This window comes from Strongylocentrotus purpuratus, unplaced genomic scaffold (assembly GCF_000002235.5).
Source record: "Strongylocentrotus purpuratus isolate Spur 01 unplaced genomic scaffold, Spur_5.0 spur5_scaffold_17, whole genome shotgun sequence".
Lineage (NCBI taxonomy): Eukaryota > Metazoa > Echinodermata > Echinoidea > Camarodonta > Strongylocentrotidae > Strongylocentrotus > Strongylocentrotus purpuratus.
Window position 1 is genome coordinate 9,055,923 of NW_022145602.1, and position 12,661 is coordinate 9,068,583.

Below are 12,661 nucleotides of genomic sequence, written 5' to 3' on the forward strand. Positions count from 1 at the left end.
ATAAAGGGCGTCATCCTTGTATAGTCAGTTGTTGACTGATTGCCATTACAAAAAAAAAAAAAACAACAACAATAATACCCTCCTCAACGTGGCACTGTTATATTTTTGCGACGCCGGGGATGTAAACGGATGAATAGGGACTTTTAGATTTGCGTGGACTGATACGTGTGACGTCCATTCAAGGCAGTGCATTAAAAGGACGTCGACCGTAGCAATCCACATTGTCTTCGTGCAAATCTAAAAGTCCCTACTGTTATATTTTTTCTACGCCGGGGATGTAAACGGATGAACGAGTCTTGGATTGCTCGTCCGCAAAAACGCCATTCATCGTCATATTAGCTCGCTCCGACCACTGGAGCTTCATTTTCGGAAACGTTTTCTATATACTCCTAAGGCAACGCGAACGGTGTGGGACTTGTCGTGTGAGTTCAGTTATCTTTTAAAAACATGTACTACTTGGAGGTGTACTGACGATATCAATGTTTTCTACGTGAAAAGTATTTGGGAATAAGTGGTATTTTACTGCAGGTTTTAGTGTTTCTACCTAGCTCCGTGACTGACTGGCAAGGTAATGTGTGTTGTAAATTTATGCATAACTGTCATGTTGGAAGGAACGCATAATACCCCAATAAAGAGAGAGAGATAGATAGAGAGAGACAGACAGAGAGAGACAGAGAGAGAGAGGGGGGGGGGTGAGAAAAACAAAAGAGAAAGAAAGAGAGAGAGAGAGAGAGAGAGAGAGTGAGAGAGAGAGAGAGAGAGAGTGGGAGACAAAGATTGAAAGAAAGAGATAGAGAGACAGAAAGAAATAGAAGAGACCCGGACGAAAAGAAACCAAAGGAGAAAAGGAAGGAGGGAAGGAAGAGGAGGACGAAGAAGAACGAAGAGTAAGGGGAAGTAGAGGAAGAAGACAGAGACGAAGAGTAAGAGCAGGAAGAAAAGGGAAATTTTTGGTTCGTATTTTTGCATGTATTGTATTTAATTCTCAGAAACATCATCTGAGTAAGTTCGTTTTTAGTCTTTCTCTCTGCCTCTGGATAAGTAATATATCTAGCAAACCTAATTATCTACACTAAAGGAACACGGACACGGTGTGTACCCGAAAACATGACCACTTACCTTGTAAGGTCTAATCAAAGTCTCACCTCCCTGGTCTAATTGAGCTCTAGTATTGCTACTGAATTGATGAAGAAAGTGTTTGGAAGCGGTTGGGTGAACTGTAAAGTTTTGGAATCATCAAAAATGATAAGAAGTTACCCCAGTCGGGCCTATCTCACTGAGCGGCGAATGCTTGCGAACGTAGCGAATTTGGGGTTTCGCCAGAGTTTGTAAAATGTTGTAAAAGGTTGCAAGAAAGATCGCAAACAGTTTCTTTGTTGTAAACAGTTTTTCTTGTCGCAAAGAAATTTTGAACATGTTCAAAATTTCTTTGCGAATTTATTTTTCCGCAAACAGTTGCAGGCGTTTGCAAAACAGTCGTAAGCCTTTGCAAACGGTTGTTAAACGGTTTTGCTCTTTGTTTTCGTCAGTTCTCTGTGTTTCGCCAAAGCTAGCGACCACGTTACCATATGGTTTCTTTATAAAATCGACCCATTGAGTACCAGTAGTTAGCAAAAGGTCTCAAACGTTCACAAATAGTGGCAAAGTATTGGCAAATAGTTGCTAATCTTCGCAAAAGTTGTCGCTAACATTTGTTTACAGTCGCTAATAGTCGCCAACTGCCTTTCGCAAACACTTTCGGAGACATTCGCTCAAATGTTGCTAATTGTCGCTAAACGTCACTTAATGTCGCTGATTTTCGCCAACATTCGTCAGAAAAGTTGGCGAATCCAAATTCGCAACGTTCGCAAGCATTCGCTGCTCAGTGAGATAGGCCCTTTACACTGTACACAGAAATGTATAATACATATGTCTACACTAACATCCGTTATGGGAGCGTGGTTCGCAGACTTTAGCTGTTATGCTATGGTCACATTACCCAAAAGTAGACTGCTCGGCGGCCGAGCGGCGAGTTTGTAACCAATTCTGCCCGGCGGCTGCCCGGCCACCGAGCGGCGACCGCCCAGGCACCGCTCGTTTTTAGGGCATCGCTCGGTCGCCGCTGAAGTTTTAGCGCGGAGTTAAAATTTGGGCGGCGCCTGCTCACTTTTCACTCGCCGCCCAAAATACGCTCGGTGCCTGGGCGGTCGCCGCCCGGGCACCGACCTAATCGCTGGGCGATGCCTAATTCCAGCAGCGACCGAGCAGGCTACTGATCGGTCGGTCGCCGCTCTGATTTGTGACCATAGCTTTACTTGTCGTATTTTGAACATGGTATGTGGGTATTTGAAGAGCCATCCTTTTACAGGGGACATTTTGTCCTGTGACACTCTTCCACACTGACATAAAGGGAATGAAAAGTGTCACATATAATTTGTCATTTTTTCCCCAACTCAACTTTCACTTTAATTTCTCGCCCTTTTATTTATTTCTTTTGTCGCCGTTTAATTTGTATATTTTTATGATTACGTTATAAGGTATTGTCAATCGTACCGTGATCAGTCTTTTCCAACGTTGGAATTGCTGGGGTGTATTATACACACAAACTTCTCACTGCATGGCGGGGCTTCGAATTCTCAATCCTAGTTTTGAGTGTTCAAATCCTGGACTGGCTCTTTTGCAAGACATGAATCCACATGTGCAAAGCTTTTAGAAATGGTGCTTGGACATTTTGCTAGGGTAATGAAAATTGCTTGGCCCTCAGAAAGTTTGAGTAAACAAATGTTTAATTAATTAATAGTGATAATTGATTCAATTTCAATTCGTTTATGCTTCCAGCAAAACACTTCCAATCAATTATAAACATTTATAACAAAATGTAGGAATATATATATTGGAAACAGAGGGGTCGATCAAAAAGCAATGCTTGTACAAGTGTGGACACCTTAAATGAAACTTGGGAATAATGAGTAATTAAATAAACAAGTCCGTAACTACAAAAGGAACTATGAAGTAGGGGAAAAGGGGGATGCCAAACAGAGAGGAAAACGGGACGAGACAGTACTTTACATGACAAAGATAGAAGAACATGCCAAAAGAGAAGTGAGAGATCGGAGGTACAGACAATTTTACAAAATGATGACCTGCATGTGGGGTTGAGAAGAAGATGAGGAAAGATAAATGCGTATTAGAAAGGAGATAAGCATGATAAGACACAGTATTATTTATTAAATTACATTTAAATTAACTTAAATACGGAAATGAACGGTTACCATTGCAAAGAATCTCTTGGTTTATTTTTTTTATCCATACTTCTCTGGGTCATCGGGATTAAGTTGTCAATCAAAGATATAACTATATTGCAGCTGAGAACCCTGAAGTAATGGTGCCCTAATTGATTTTGAATTGACAGTTGAAAACGGAATGTGTTTTTCCAACACAATCGGAAAAAATGAACACAAATATAGACAACTTCATATGTCTCTTTCAATAGCCCTTTCCAGCATCCTTTGCAATATACTAACAATAACATGACGGATTACATAATCTAAACATGAGTTCTGTTGCATATTCAATAGGAAATTGCAATTGCTCTTATGATGATTTTTCAGCGAAACGAAAATTATAGTTGCGATCATATTTTCCCTTCTAACACCTTCTGAAATGTATATATTTGTATGTTTCCCCTCTATATACTGTAGGTTTCTAACCACTTTCCATCGTTTTCCCTTTCATCTATTTTTTTTATTTCTGATATTATTATTAAGACAGTGTGACTCATTATCATCAATAATGGTGGTCTTCCATGAGGCCCTGTTAAACAACAATAGTTAAAACAATATTTATTTAAAAAAAAACATATATATATTAATCACTTTCTTGTTTGTAAGTACTTTCTCCATTTCATCTCTTTCCTCGTCTTCTTTGCACCCCCTCTCAACCGCACTCCTATTCTTTCTAACTCTACTTGTATGCAATCATGATGCGATTCTCTCTCCCGCCCACTCTCTCTCTCTCTTCTCTCTATTCGCCCTAAAAGGACACCATTAATTCGTAATACCAGTGGAGTAATGAGCCTTTTATGCCTCTTTATAACCCATTTGATTTTTCAATGTTTGCTGTATTCATGAATTTTAAATCTTAGGACTCTACTTAAATCTGCAATTCAGCCTCCATTAAATATTAATTGAATGGCTCTCTTTATATTATGGCATCCCATGGAAATATGGCATAGTGGTTACCATGGATACTGCTCATTCCCTTGTCGTAGCATAATAATCCCTTCCATACCTACTCTATTTCCTGCAGTCGAAAATCGATGAATAAGAAGAAGAAGCTGATGAGGGGAAAAGAAAAAGAATAATAATAATAATAATAAGAAGAAGAAGAAGAATAAGAAGAAGAAGAAGAAGAAAAAGAAGAAGAAGAAGGATATAAAGAAGAAGGAGGAGAACAAACTTAAGAAGAAGAAAACAAATACAAATAAAAAGACGAAGCATAATAAAGAGAAGGAGAAGAGAGAGAAGAAGAAAGAAGAAGAAGAAGAAGAAGAAGAAGAAGAAGAAGAAGAAGAAGAAGAAGAAGAAGAAGAAGAAGAAGAAGAAGAAGAAGAAGAAGAAGAATACGTTGAATACTAACTACCTGAACACATCGGTAAAAAATGATGATTCAGAGAACAAACTGGTCAATACAACAGTTAAATTCCGAATGTACAAGATGTATTATGTGGCTTTAGAGTCCGTTTAATGAGCCATGTTAGTGGTGTGAATCGTTTGCCTTGGGGAACCATGAACCAGGCAGTACCTAGATGTTTGTGTTGTCGCATTTAATGGACAATTCTAGTCGAATAAGGTTGGAATCCTGCTGTAGGTTTCTTATTTACTTCAAGAAAATTCTTCTATTTCATTAAAAAAATCTCCTTTATAATTATATGTCCCTTTTATTCTACCCAAGGTCTATAAACCACTACAACCACGCTTTTTGTTTATGTTTGAATGCTTTGATAAAAAAAAAAATATTCTGAGATTTAGAGAAGAGAGTGAGAGATAACAGCCTGTAATAACACCTGTCAATATGAAGTGTTCCTAAGCCATTTTTGTGCTGGGTGTAAAGTGCAATCAAATGAGTTCAGTGCCTGTCAAATGAGTTCGGATTTCGGCTAGAGGTCACTTCTTTTATAGTGCAAAGACCCCCTTTCCACCAAAACAAATCTTCACCTTTATAATTAAATCTTTTTGTCTCTATCCGAGGTTTTGGAACCACACATGCTAGAATGTTATATTACCATCCTTGCTATGTAATATTCTACTTTTAGAGATGATATCGAGACACGCTTGCTGATTAATGTTAGGCCTCCTGGGAGAAGTTTCAAAGGTTGTACAGATTTTCTTTAATCTACTGAGCACTGGGTGCAAGGCAAAACTTTCTTTACAGCAATACATTGTGGAGTATTCCTTCACCACATACAGCTGCAAATGTTCTAGTGTTTCCCTCTTACAATAAATCCAAAACATTTCGCCCCATTTCTGTTAACTTCTTGTATGTAATGTGGGGCACCGTATTTACTTTCGTTTACCGATCCATTGGCGAGCCAAAGAGCTACGTGGTCGGGATAATAAGATTTAGGAAATACAATCTGATTCGCTCCTGGCTTCCTGTCTTCTTAAACTTTGCAAGAAAAGTCCGACCCCTTTTCTTATAATAGTGTATCGGGCAACCTTTTGTTAAACTTGTCACAAGGAAAACGTAATGCGTTTTGATCAGTGTGGTTTTCGTGTAGGTGTATAATGGTTCGGTTTACATGGGAAAAGAAAGTAACGCTTCAGGATCTTCAAAGCTACGACTTAGCACTTTATACAGGATGTTAAATCAAAATTAAAGAGTTTGACATGACCGATATGTCCGTCGTTAAGTACTTGGCAAAGAGGAAAGTTTTGGAAGAAATTTGTGTTGATATCTAGACAGTATTACCATTTTTCTAAACCTGCCTACATTTATGGCAGCCAAACCCTTTCACCTCCAACCCAGTTTCTCAGTCACAGCAAAAGGTTGATAACGACCCACTAGACATTCATAGCATGTGTTTCTCCCATTGGATTGTGTGCACATTATTGCAATGGCTATATTTTGCAAACGAGCGATGCAAGAAAGAATGAATAACACCATTTAACTCATTAAAACACACCTTATTATAAAGTACAACAAAATGTCACGAATAAGTCATTGTAATATGGTGTGATGGTTGTCCGAATGCCAAAACCTTAATATCTGATCGGGGGAGGGGGAGATTGCAGACCCATCCCACAACTTCAACACAAATACAAACAAAATGCCGTTAACGATTATGGTTAAATTGAAAATTTAAAGCAAATTGAAAAGATATGCATTGGGTATAATGGAGTATGAAAGTAATCATAAAGATATCTTCCAGTTTATTTCACTTGTAGTTTGCCGAAATTAATACACATTATACTCCATTTGTCAGAAGATTGTGGGATTGATAATTACAACGCTAACGGATGTTGCGGAACTCAGAAACGAAAGGTCCATGAACCTAGTATTGAGGAGATATGAGGCTTTAAAGACTGTCATGTTTGTGACGTAGGTGGGGTAGATCATTTTTGACATACATTATACATCTATTAAAACCCGCCTCAGAAAGCGCTTTATAGTTGACTCTTGAGTGCAAAATTGCATAGAAGTGGCAAAATTGATGACGAATCCAATATATAGCATATATAAGACTGATCATTATCATTTTTGATTTTTTTTTTCTACTTCATTTGCCGATGATTTCCCCCATTCTCATTGTTTACTTATTAATAAACTAATCATTGTCTTTATTTTTCGAATATTATCATTTACACGATTCAAACCATTGCGGATCCTTATCCATGTTGCTGATTTATTTCCCCATTTCACAGATCTTCTTCCCTAGAATCGTAGCAGCTATTATGTTAAGAGGACCATGCATACTTCAGTTGATGCATCCGTCCATGAGATTGTGCGTGATAAATAATTGGGTTGGGCATTCTGTTTCTTTCAAATGCTAGACCTCAAGAAAGAAGAATAGGACACAAAGACACGTAGTGAAAGACCATTTACACCCTTTTAAAAGCCAAGGCGGAATTAATTTTTTTCAGCACCACTTCTTCTCTTAATGGATTTAGACTTATCACGTCATCTTTTGCTTGTTGTTGTTTATACAAGAATTAGTCTTATTTTTTCTTCCCTTACTTCCCTTTCTTTCCTGAAAGCTATGACGGAATCAATTTTCAAAGCACCACTTATTCTCTTAATGGATTTCGACTATCGCCTCATCTTTGTCCTCGTTATTTCTTTTCCCCTTTTTCTTTCCTTTTTTGTTATTGAAGGACATTTTTATTGATGTCTGACATATTTCTTTTTTGTGTTCTTCATCTTTCAGAAATGATGCACTACATGGCTTCTAATGCATTCAAGATGTTGCCATGGCTACATAACCCCGCATGGACCTGTGAGATGCATTCATGTGAACCACTTTACATCTACTTGCAATGTAACATCGTCGCAAAATAATGTTCGCATCCGTCCTTTTAATCCCGTGAGTTCTTCGATCGTTCACCGGATTGTGGAGAAGCAACATATGACATAATAACCATGCAAGGTATTGAATGGTTGAGGGTTTAGTTTTTACTTTGTGAAGGAAACCCGTCCAAAATGGAAAGTGCTAAAACCACACTGCACACCACACTGCGCACAGCCTGGGTGACAAGTACGCTTTCCACCAAGAAGACATTAGGAAACGAGACAGAAATGCCATTGACGGTGGAAACGTACATGACATCGGGCATAAGCGGTACTGTGGAAATATACCCAGGTATGGTGAACGGAACGGGCAACGAATCGCTATACGACTACGAGTCGGAGATCTTCACGAAGCCGACGTGGTACCTTGGCATGATCAGCGTCATCTACGGCGGTCTTATCATCCTCACCTTTGTCGGGAATATATTTGTTATGGTCGCTTACCACCGCGACCCACGGATTCGACGTAGCGTCGCAAACACGTTCATCCTTAACCTGGCGATCGCCGATTTCATCGTAGGGTCATTCACGTTACCCGTTTATTTCGGATGGAACCTAGTGGGTGTGTGGATCTTCGGGGAGTACTTGTGCAAGGTGTGGTCTTTTGTCGACTTCACGGTGACAGCGATGTCGGTCATCACCATCATCCTCATAAGTCTTGATCGCTACTGGCTTCTCAGCAAGAAGGCGGCCTACGCTTCTTTCCAAACGCAACGACGCGTTAACACCACCATAGGAGTTTGTTGGTCGCTAGTTTCAGCCATCTTTCTTGTTCTCATTTTCGGCTGGTCTACAATCGTCGGTGAATTAGCGGTTGATTTTGCAAACTTTTGCGAAAGCGAGTTCGTGTACTACTTACCAGCGTTAATATGTGTCGTGGTGATAAATTTCGCTATACCAGCCTTGATCATAGCGGTTTTAAATACTCAGGTTTATCGGATGATCCGAGAGCGCGCGCGAGGTATCGATGCCTTGAACAAAACAATACAGCGAGAGAGTGGTGTGAAAATAACGTCGGGAAGAACGACGTTCCTGCTCCGTGCCCTTCGTAAGAAACCAGTGCCTCCGGTAGCGGGAATGGAAAATGCAAAGAAGGGACTCGACCCAGCCGTCACCCTCGTATCCGTCACGGCCAGACAAGCGACGGAATGCCATCACAACCCCGCCTTCGAACAACAGAACGACATCGCCGCGTCGTCGTCTTCTAGTGGCGGGACATCGGGTATCGATATCCCAAAAGACGATAATTCCGACTGCGCAACAGACGATGAAAAAGCGGGAGAGCGCGAAAATATGAACGCTCGCGAAGCAAGTCCAAAAACTTCTAAAGTCAAACAGAATGTTTTCACGGTGAGCAAAAAGGGCCAAAAGAAACAAGACAGTCCAGAAAAAACCCTCGGCTCGAAACTGGAGAGTATGAAAAGTAAACTGAAAAGGAAACGACGAGAATTTAAACGCGAACGCAAAGCCGCGTTCATACTTGCTGTCCTGGTTTCTGTGTTCATATGTTGCTGGCTACCCTACAATATCACCGTCGTTGTAGGCATAAGTTGCAGATATGAGTGTATACCTAGAACAGTGTTCATAGTTGTGGAGAATTTGGTATGGGCCAATAGTGCACTGAATCCGCTGCTATATGCTTTCACCAACGTCCACTTTCGACGAAACTTTCTGACATTTTTAGGTTTTGGGAGTATGGCTCGAAAACTAGACGGCCCCCAGAGTGTAGCTTGAGTTCTTATTTCATTAGTTTTTTTAAGAACGTGTACAGAAACTGTAATTTTATATTCAAACTTTGTGGAATGTATTTTGGATTGCTTTACTTCATTGTTATCAATACCACTTTTAATTATTTATAACGTATCTAACATTATTATATATCAGAAATGTGAGACAACATGTTTTGATTATGTTGGTTTGTGGAAGGAATTGGAGCGAGGTGCAATTATGAAGTCTAATGAATATTTTTTTTTATGAACACGACTTAAGGAGTGCAATTGAAGGTATATGTCTCAGGTTTTGTTTGAAAAGTAGTGATAATTCAAGACAAAAAGAAAAGTGATTTAAAACGTCGTTGTTTTCTGAATTTTAGAATAGCGTTGATGCTTTAAACCATCAATTTTTGACATTCTCATAACTTCAGAAATCACTCTGTATTGCCTAACGCATTTAACGAAAGACTTGTTTTTAGCATGTCTAGAAAAAGATATTCATGATTATAATTCATACATGTTTAGACATGGACAATATGGCATTCACATGCCTACATCAACCAAATTGAATAATACAATTAAAAATATCAAAGATAATCTTTTAAACCCTAGTATGATTTGCAAGTCTATTAATGACAGTTATTTGCCGTATAAAAAGGTGCCTATACCAAGCCAAATCAGTTGTACTTCACAATGTATTGAAGCCAATTGGCAGATGAGTTTATTTTGGATATAGACTAACCGAATGTGAAAGCAGTATTATTATCATTTGTTATATTATTCATTTGTAAGGAAGGAATTTATAAAAAAAGAACGCGATCCCCTGAACATGATAAACAATACTCAAGACGCAATAATCATAAAGTGTTCGATTTGGCAGTTATATGCTTGTACTTACAGGAGGCAAATTACCCCAACAAAATATTTATGAATGAAGTAAATTGTTTGTACCAAATGCACATTAAATGAAAAATAAGCATGAATTAATGAGAATAAGTAGGGGATCAAAAGTGAAACATGGGAATAAAGCTTTCGATATATGTCAAAAATATGTAAAGGAAAGTAAAAAGTAAAGTCTTTATTAAATAGATGCTTGCTTAACGGGGAAGTTGAGTTCTGGGAGAGGTAAGCCTTTCCATTCTTTCATCTCATTGTTGGAGACAGGGGCGTACGCATGATTTTTGCGAAGGGGGAGGGGTGTTAAATTTGAAAATCGCGCCGAAAATTGCGCAACGACTCAGCCAGCCGATGAATAAGCAAAAAGGGGGGGGGGGGGGGGGGGGGGGGGGGGAAGAACATTTTTGTTTTGTCTCGAAAATTTGTCGACCGATATTTCGTTCAGTTGAGGGGGGTTCAACCCCGCCCCCCCCCCCCCCCCCTGCCTATGCGCCTGGTTGGAGAACACCATAAATGAGGGTCCATGAAAAGAACGACTCTTCCAATACTGTTTTATTCAACAGATGGCAAAAAGTAGCCGAAATATTTGGACCAAACTCTCATGCTAAATGTTTGTGTTATCCCATGCTATAAGTATCTAAGTGCACAGCATTTAAAGATAAAGATGAGTTCTGGTTAAAAAAATAAAAAAAAGTGAATTCTCACAGAATTAAACGAAACTTACACTGAATGTTCAAAATTACAAATAAATGTCATTTGCAAAATATTGTTAGTAGAAAATGTATACTGGCTGAGTAATGAGCGTAGAAAGATAAGGAAATCAAGGTTGGTAACCCCGACATCATTTGTGTAGTCCCATATACATCTTTCTGTGTACGGTGCTTGTGTGCTTGTTACTCTACCAAGACTGGGCCGAATTTATTATGATTTGGATGACTCCAGAACTTTGCAGAAAACACCAAAACTTACATGCTATAGATGACCAGCTCTTTCTGATCCATTCCACACCTTTTCTTTCACAATGCAATCGGATGACCAGAACTCACCTTTTTCTTTCATTGAATTTCAATAAGTCGTTGTACTTTTTCCATCATTTTGATGATTCCGAAAACTCTGTTGATATATTTTCCTGATTATTATGTACTACATAATTAACCTTGTCCAGTTGCTTTGAGACAAATTCTGTTGTACAATGCAACTGCATGGCGATAACTGAACTCTACCTTTAAACAGGCTTGACTGTACTTTTTGTTGGTTCTATATGTGGTCATTGGTATGTTTTTTCTTCAGTATTCATATTATGTTAGTCTACTTTATACAGAATACTTTTCCCTTCAAACAAAAAATAAACAAAATTACGGAATTAACTTTTACTACATGGAGAAGAACTTTTATAAAGTTTCACTTGGTATACACTTCCAAAACTAGATCGAAATATTACCCTATATAATTATCTACAAACTCGCTAACATATAACTTGTGTATGTCCAAAGCTTTCTAGAATATGTTTCCTCGAACATGTGTCATGTGTATTTTTGTACCAGTCCACTGAAAATATCTTGAGTCCAATATGTTTAAAACTATATTTTGACAGTACTGTGTGTATGTAAATAATAACATTTGGGTATAGATATAAAGGTGTTGATATTTTCCAATCCTATGAGATAGCGTTGCCTTAATAATATATTACAACTAACTTTAATAATGTACATACGGATCGTGTTTAATTAACTGTTGGATGACGGTAATGTAAACCCAACTTATCGTCGCTGTTTTCACGAAGTGACGGTAGTGAAAACAAATTGCATTCACTTTGCGTTACGATTTTCCTCACTACCGTCACTTCGTGAAAACAAGGACGTTATATGTAAATATACAAACAGACACCCATCCAATCAATTTTTAAAAAATGGTAACGTGAATTTATTAAATGAAAACTATGGAGAAAAAAGTAGACACGAACAATATGTTCAATTTGTTTGTATTTATCTACCACATAAAGGCGAGAGAATATTTCTTGTAATTTGTTTGTGGAGGAAAGTAAGAAGCTGTGACCGTTCAGAAGACAAAGGTCATATAGGCCTGAATTCGCAAAGAAGGTTTGTCGACAAACCTTGGTTTTCGTACGTCATATGACGCGTTTTTACGCGTTTTTTACAGACCTGGTTTGTAAAAACGCGTCTAAACGCGTCGTATGACGCACGGAAACCAAAGTTTGTCGACAGACCTCCTTTGTGAATTTGGGTCAATGGGTATATTGGAGAAAGAGGAGGAGGAGAAGCTGAATATAACAGAGCAAATGGGAGATGGGAGAAAGCAAGAGAGAGAGAGAGAGAGAGGGAGATGGTGCGAGGAGAAAAAAATCAAGACAAAGGGGGAGTAAGCGAAATGGTTAAATAAAATGGGTGGGGGGCGGCAAGGAAGAGTGAGCGGATGAGAGGCAGATTATATATATATATATATATATATATATATATTTATTTATTAATATAAACATATATATTAAA

General features: G+C 38.6%; 1 protein-coding gene across 3 annotated transcripts; it reads left to right on the forward strand.

Annotated features, from left to right (window-relative positions):
* The first annotated feature begins 273 nt into the window (after positions 1–273).
* On the forward strand, positions 274–9,822 carry LOC100894009 (D(1)-like dopamine receptor). Of its 3 annotated transcripts, none has more exons than XM_030988638.1 (2): positions 274–573; positions 7,406–9,822. In XM_030988638.1, the coding sequence occupies exon 2, from the start codon at positions 7,678–7,680 to the stop codon at positions 9,277–9,279; it is 1,602 nt and encodes a 533-aa protein (XP_030844498.1). In that variant the 5' UTR covers positions 274–573; positions 7,406–7,677; the 3' UTR covers positions 9,280–9,822. The 3 variants fall into 3 exon arrangements, with proteins under 3 accessions (XP_030844498.1, XP_030844497.1, XP_030844499.1); XM_030988637.1 differs by having other exon boundaries at positions 274–568; XM_030988639.1 differs by having other exon boundaries at positions 274–422.
* The last annotated feature ends 2,839 nt before the right edge of the window (positions 9,823–12,661 follow it).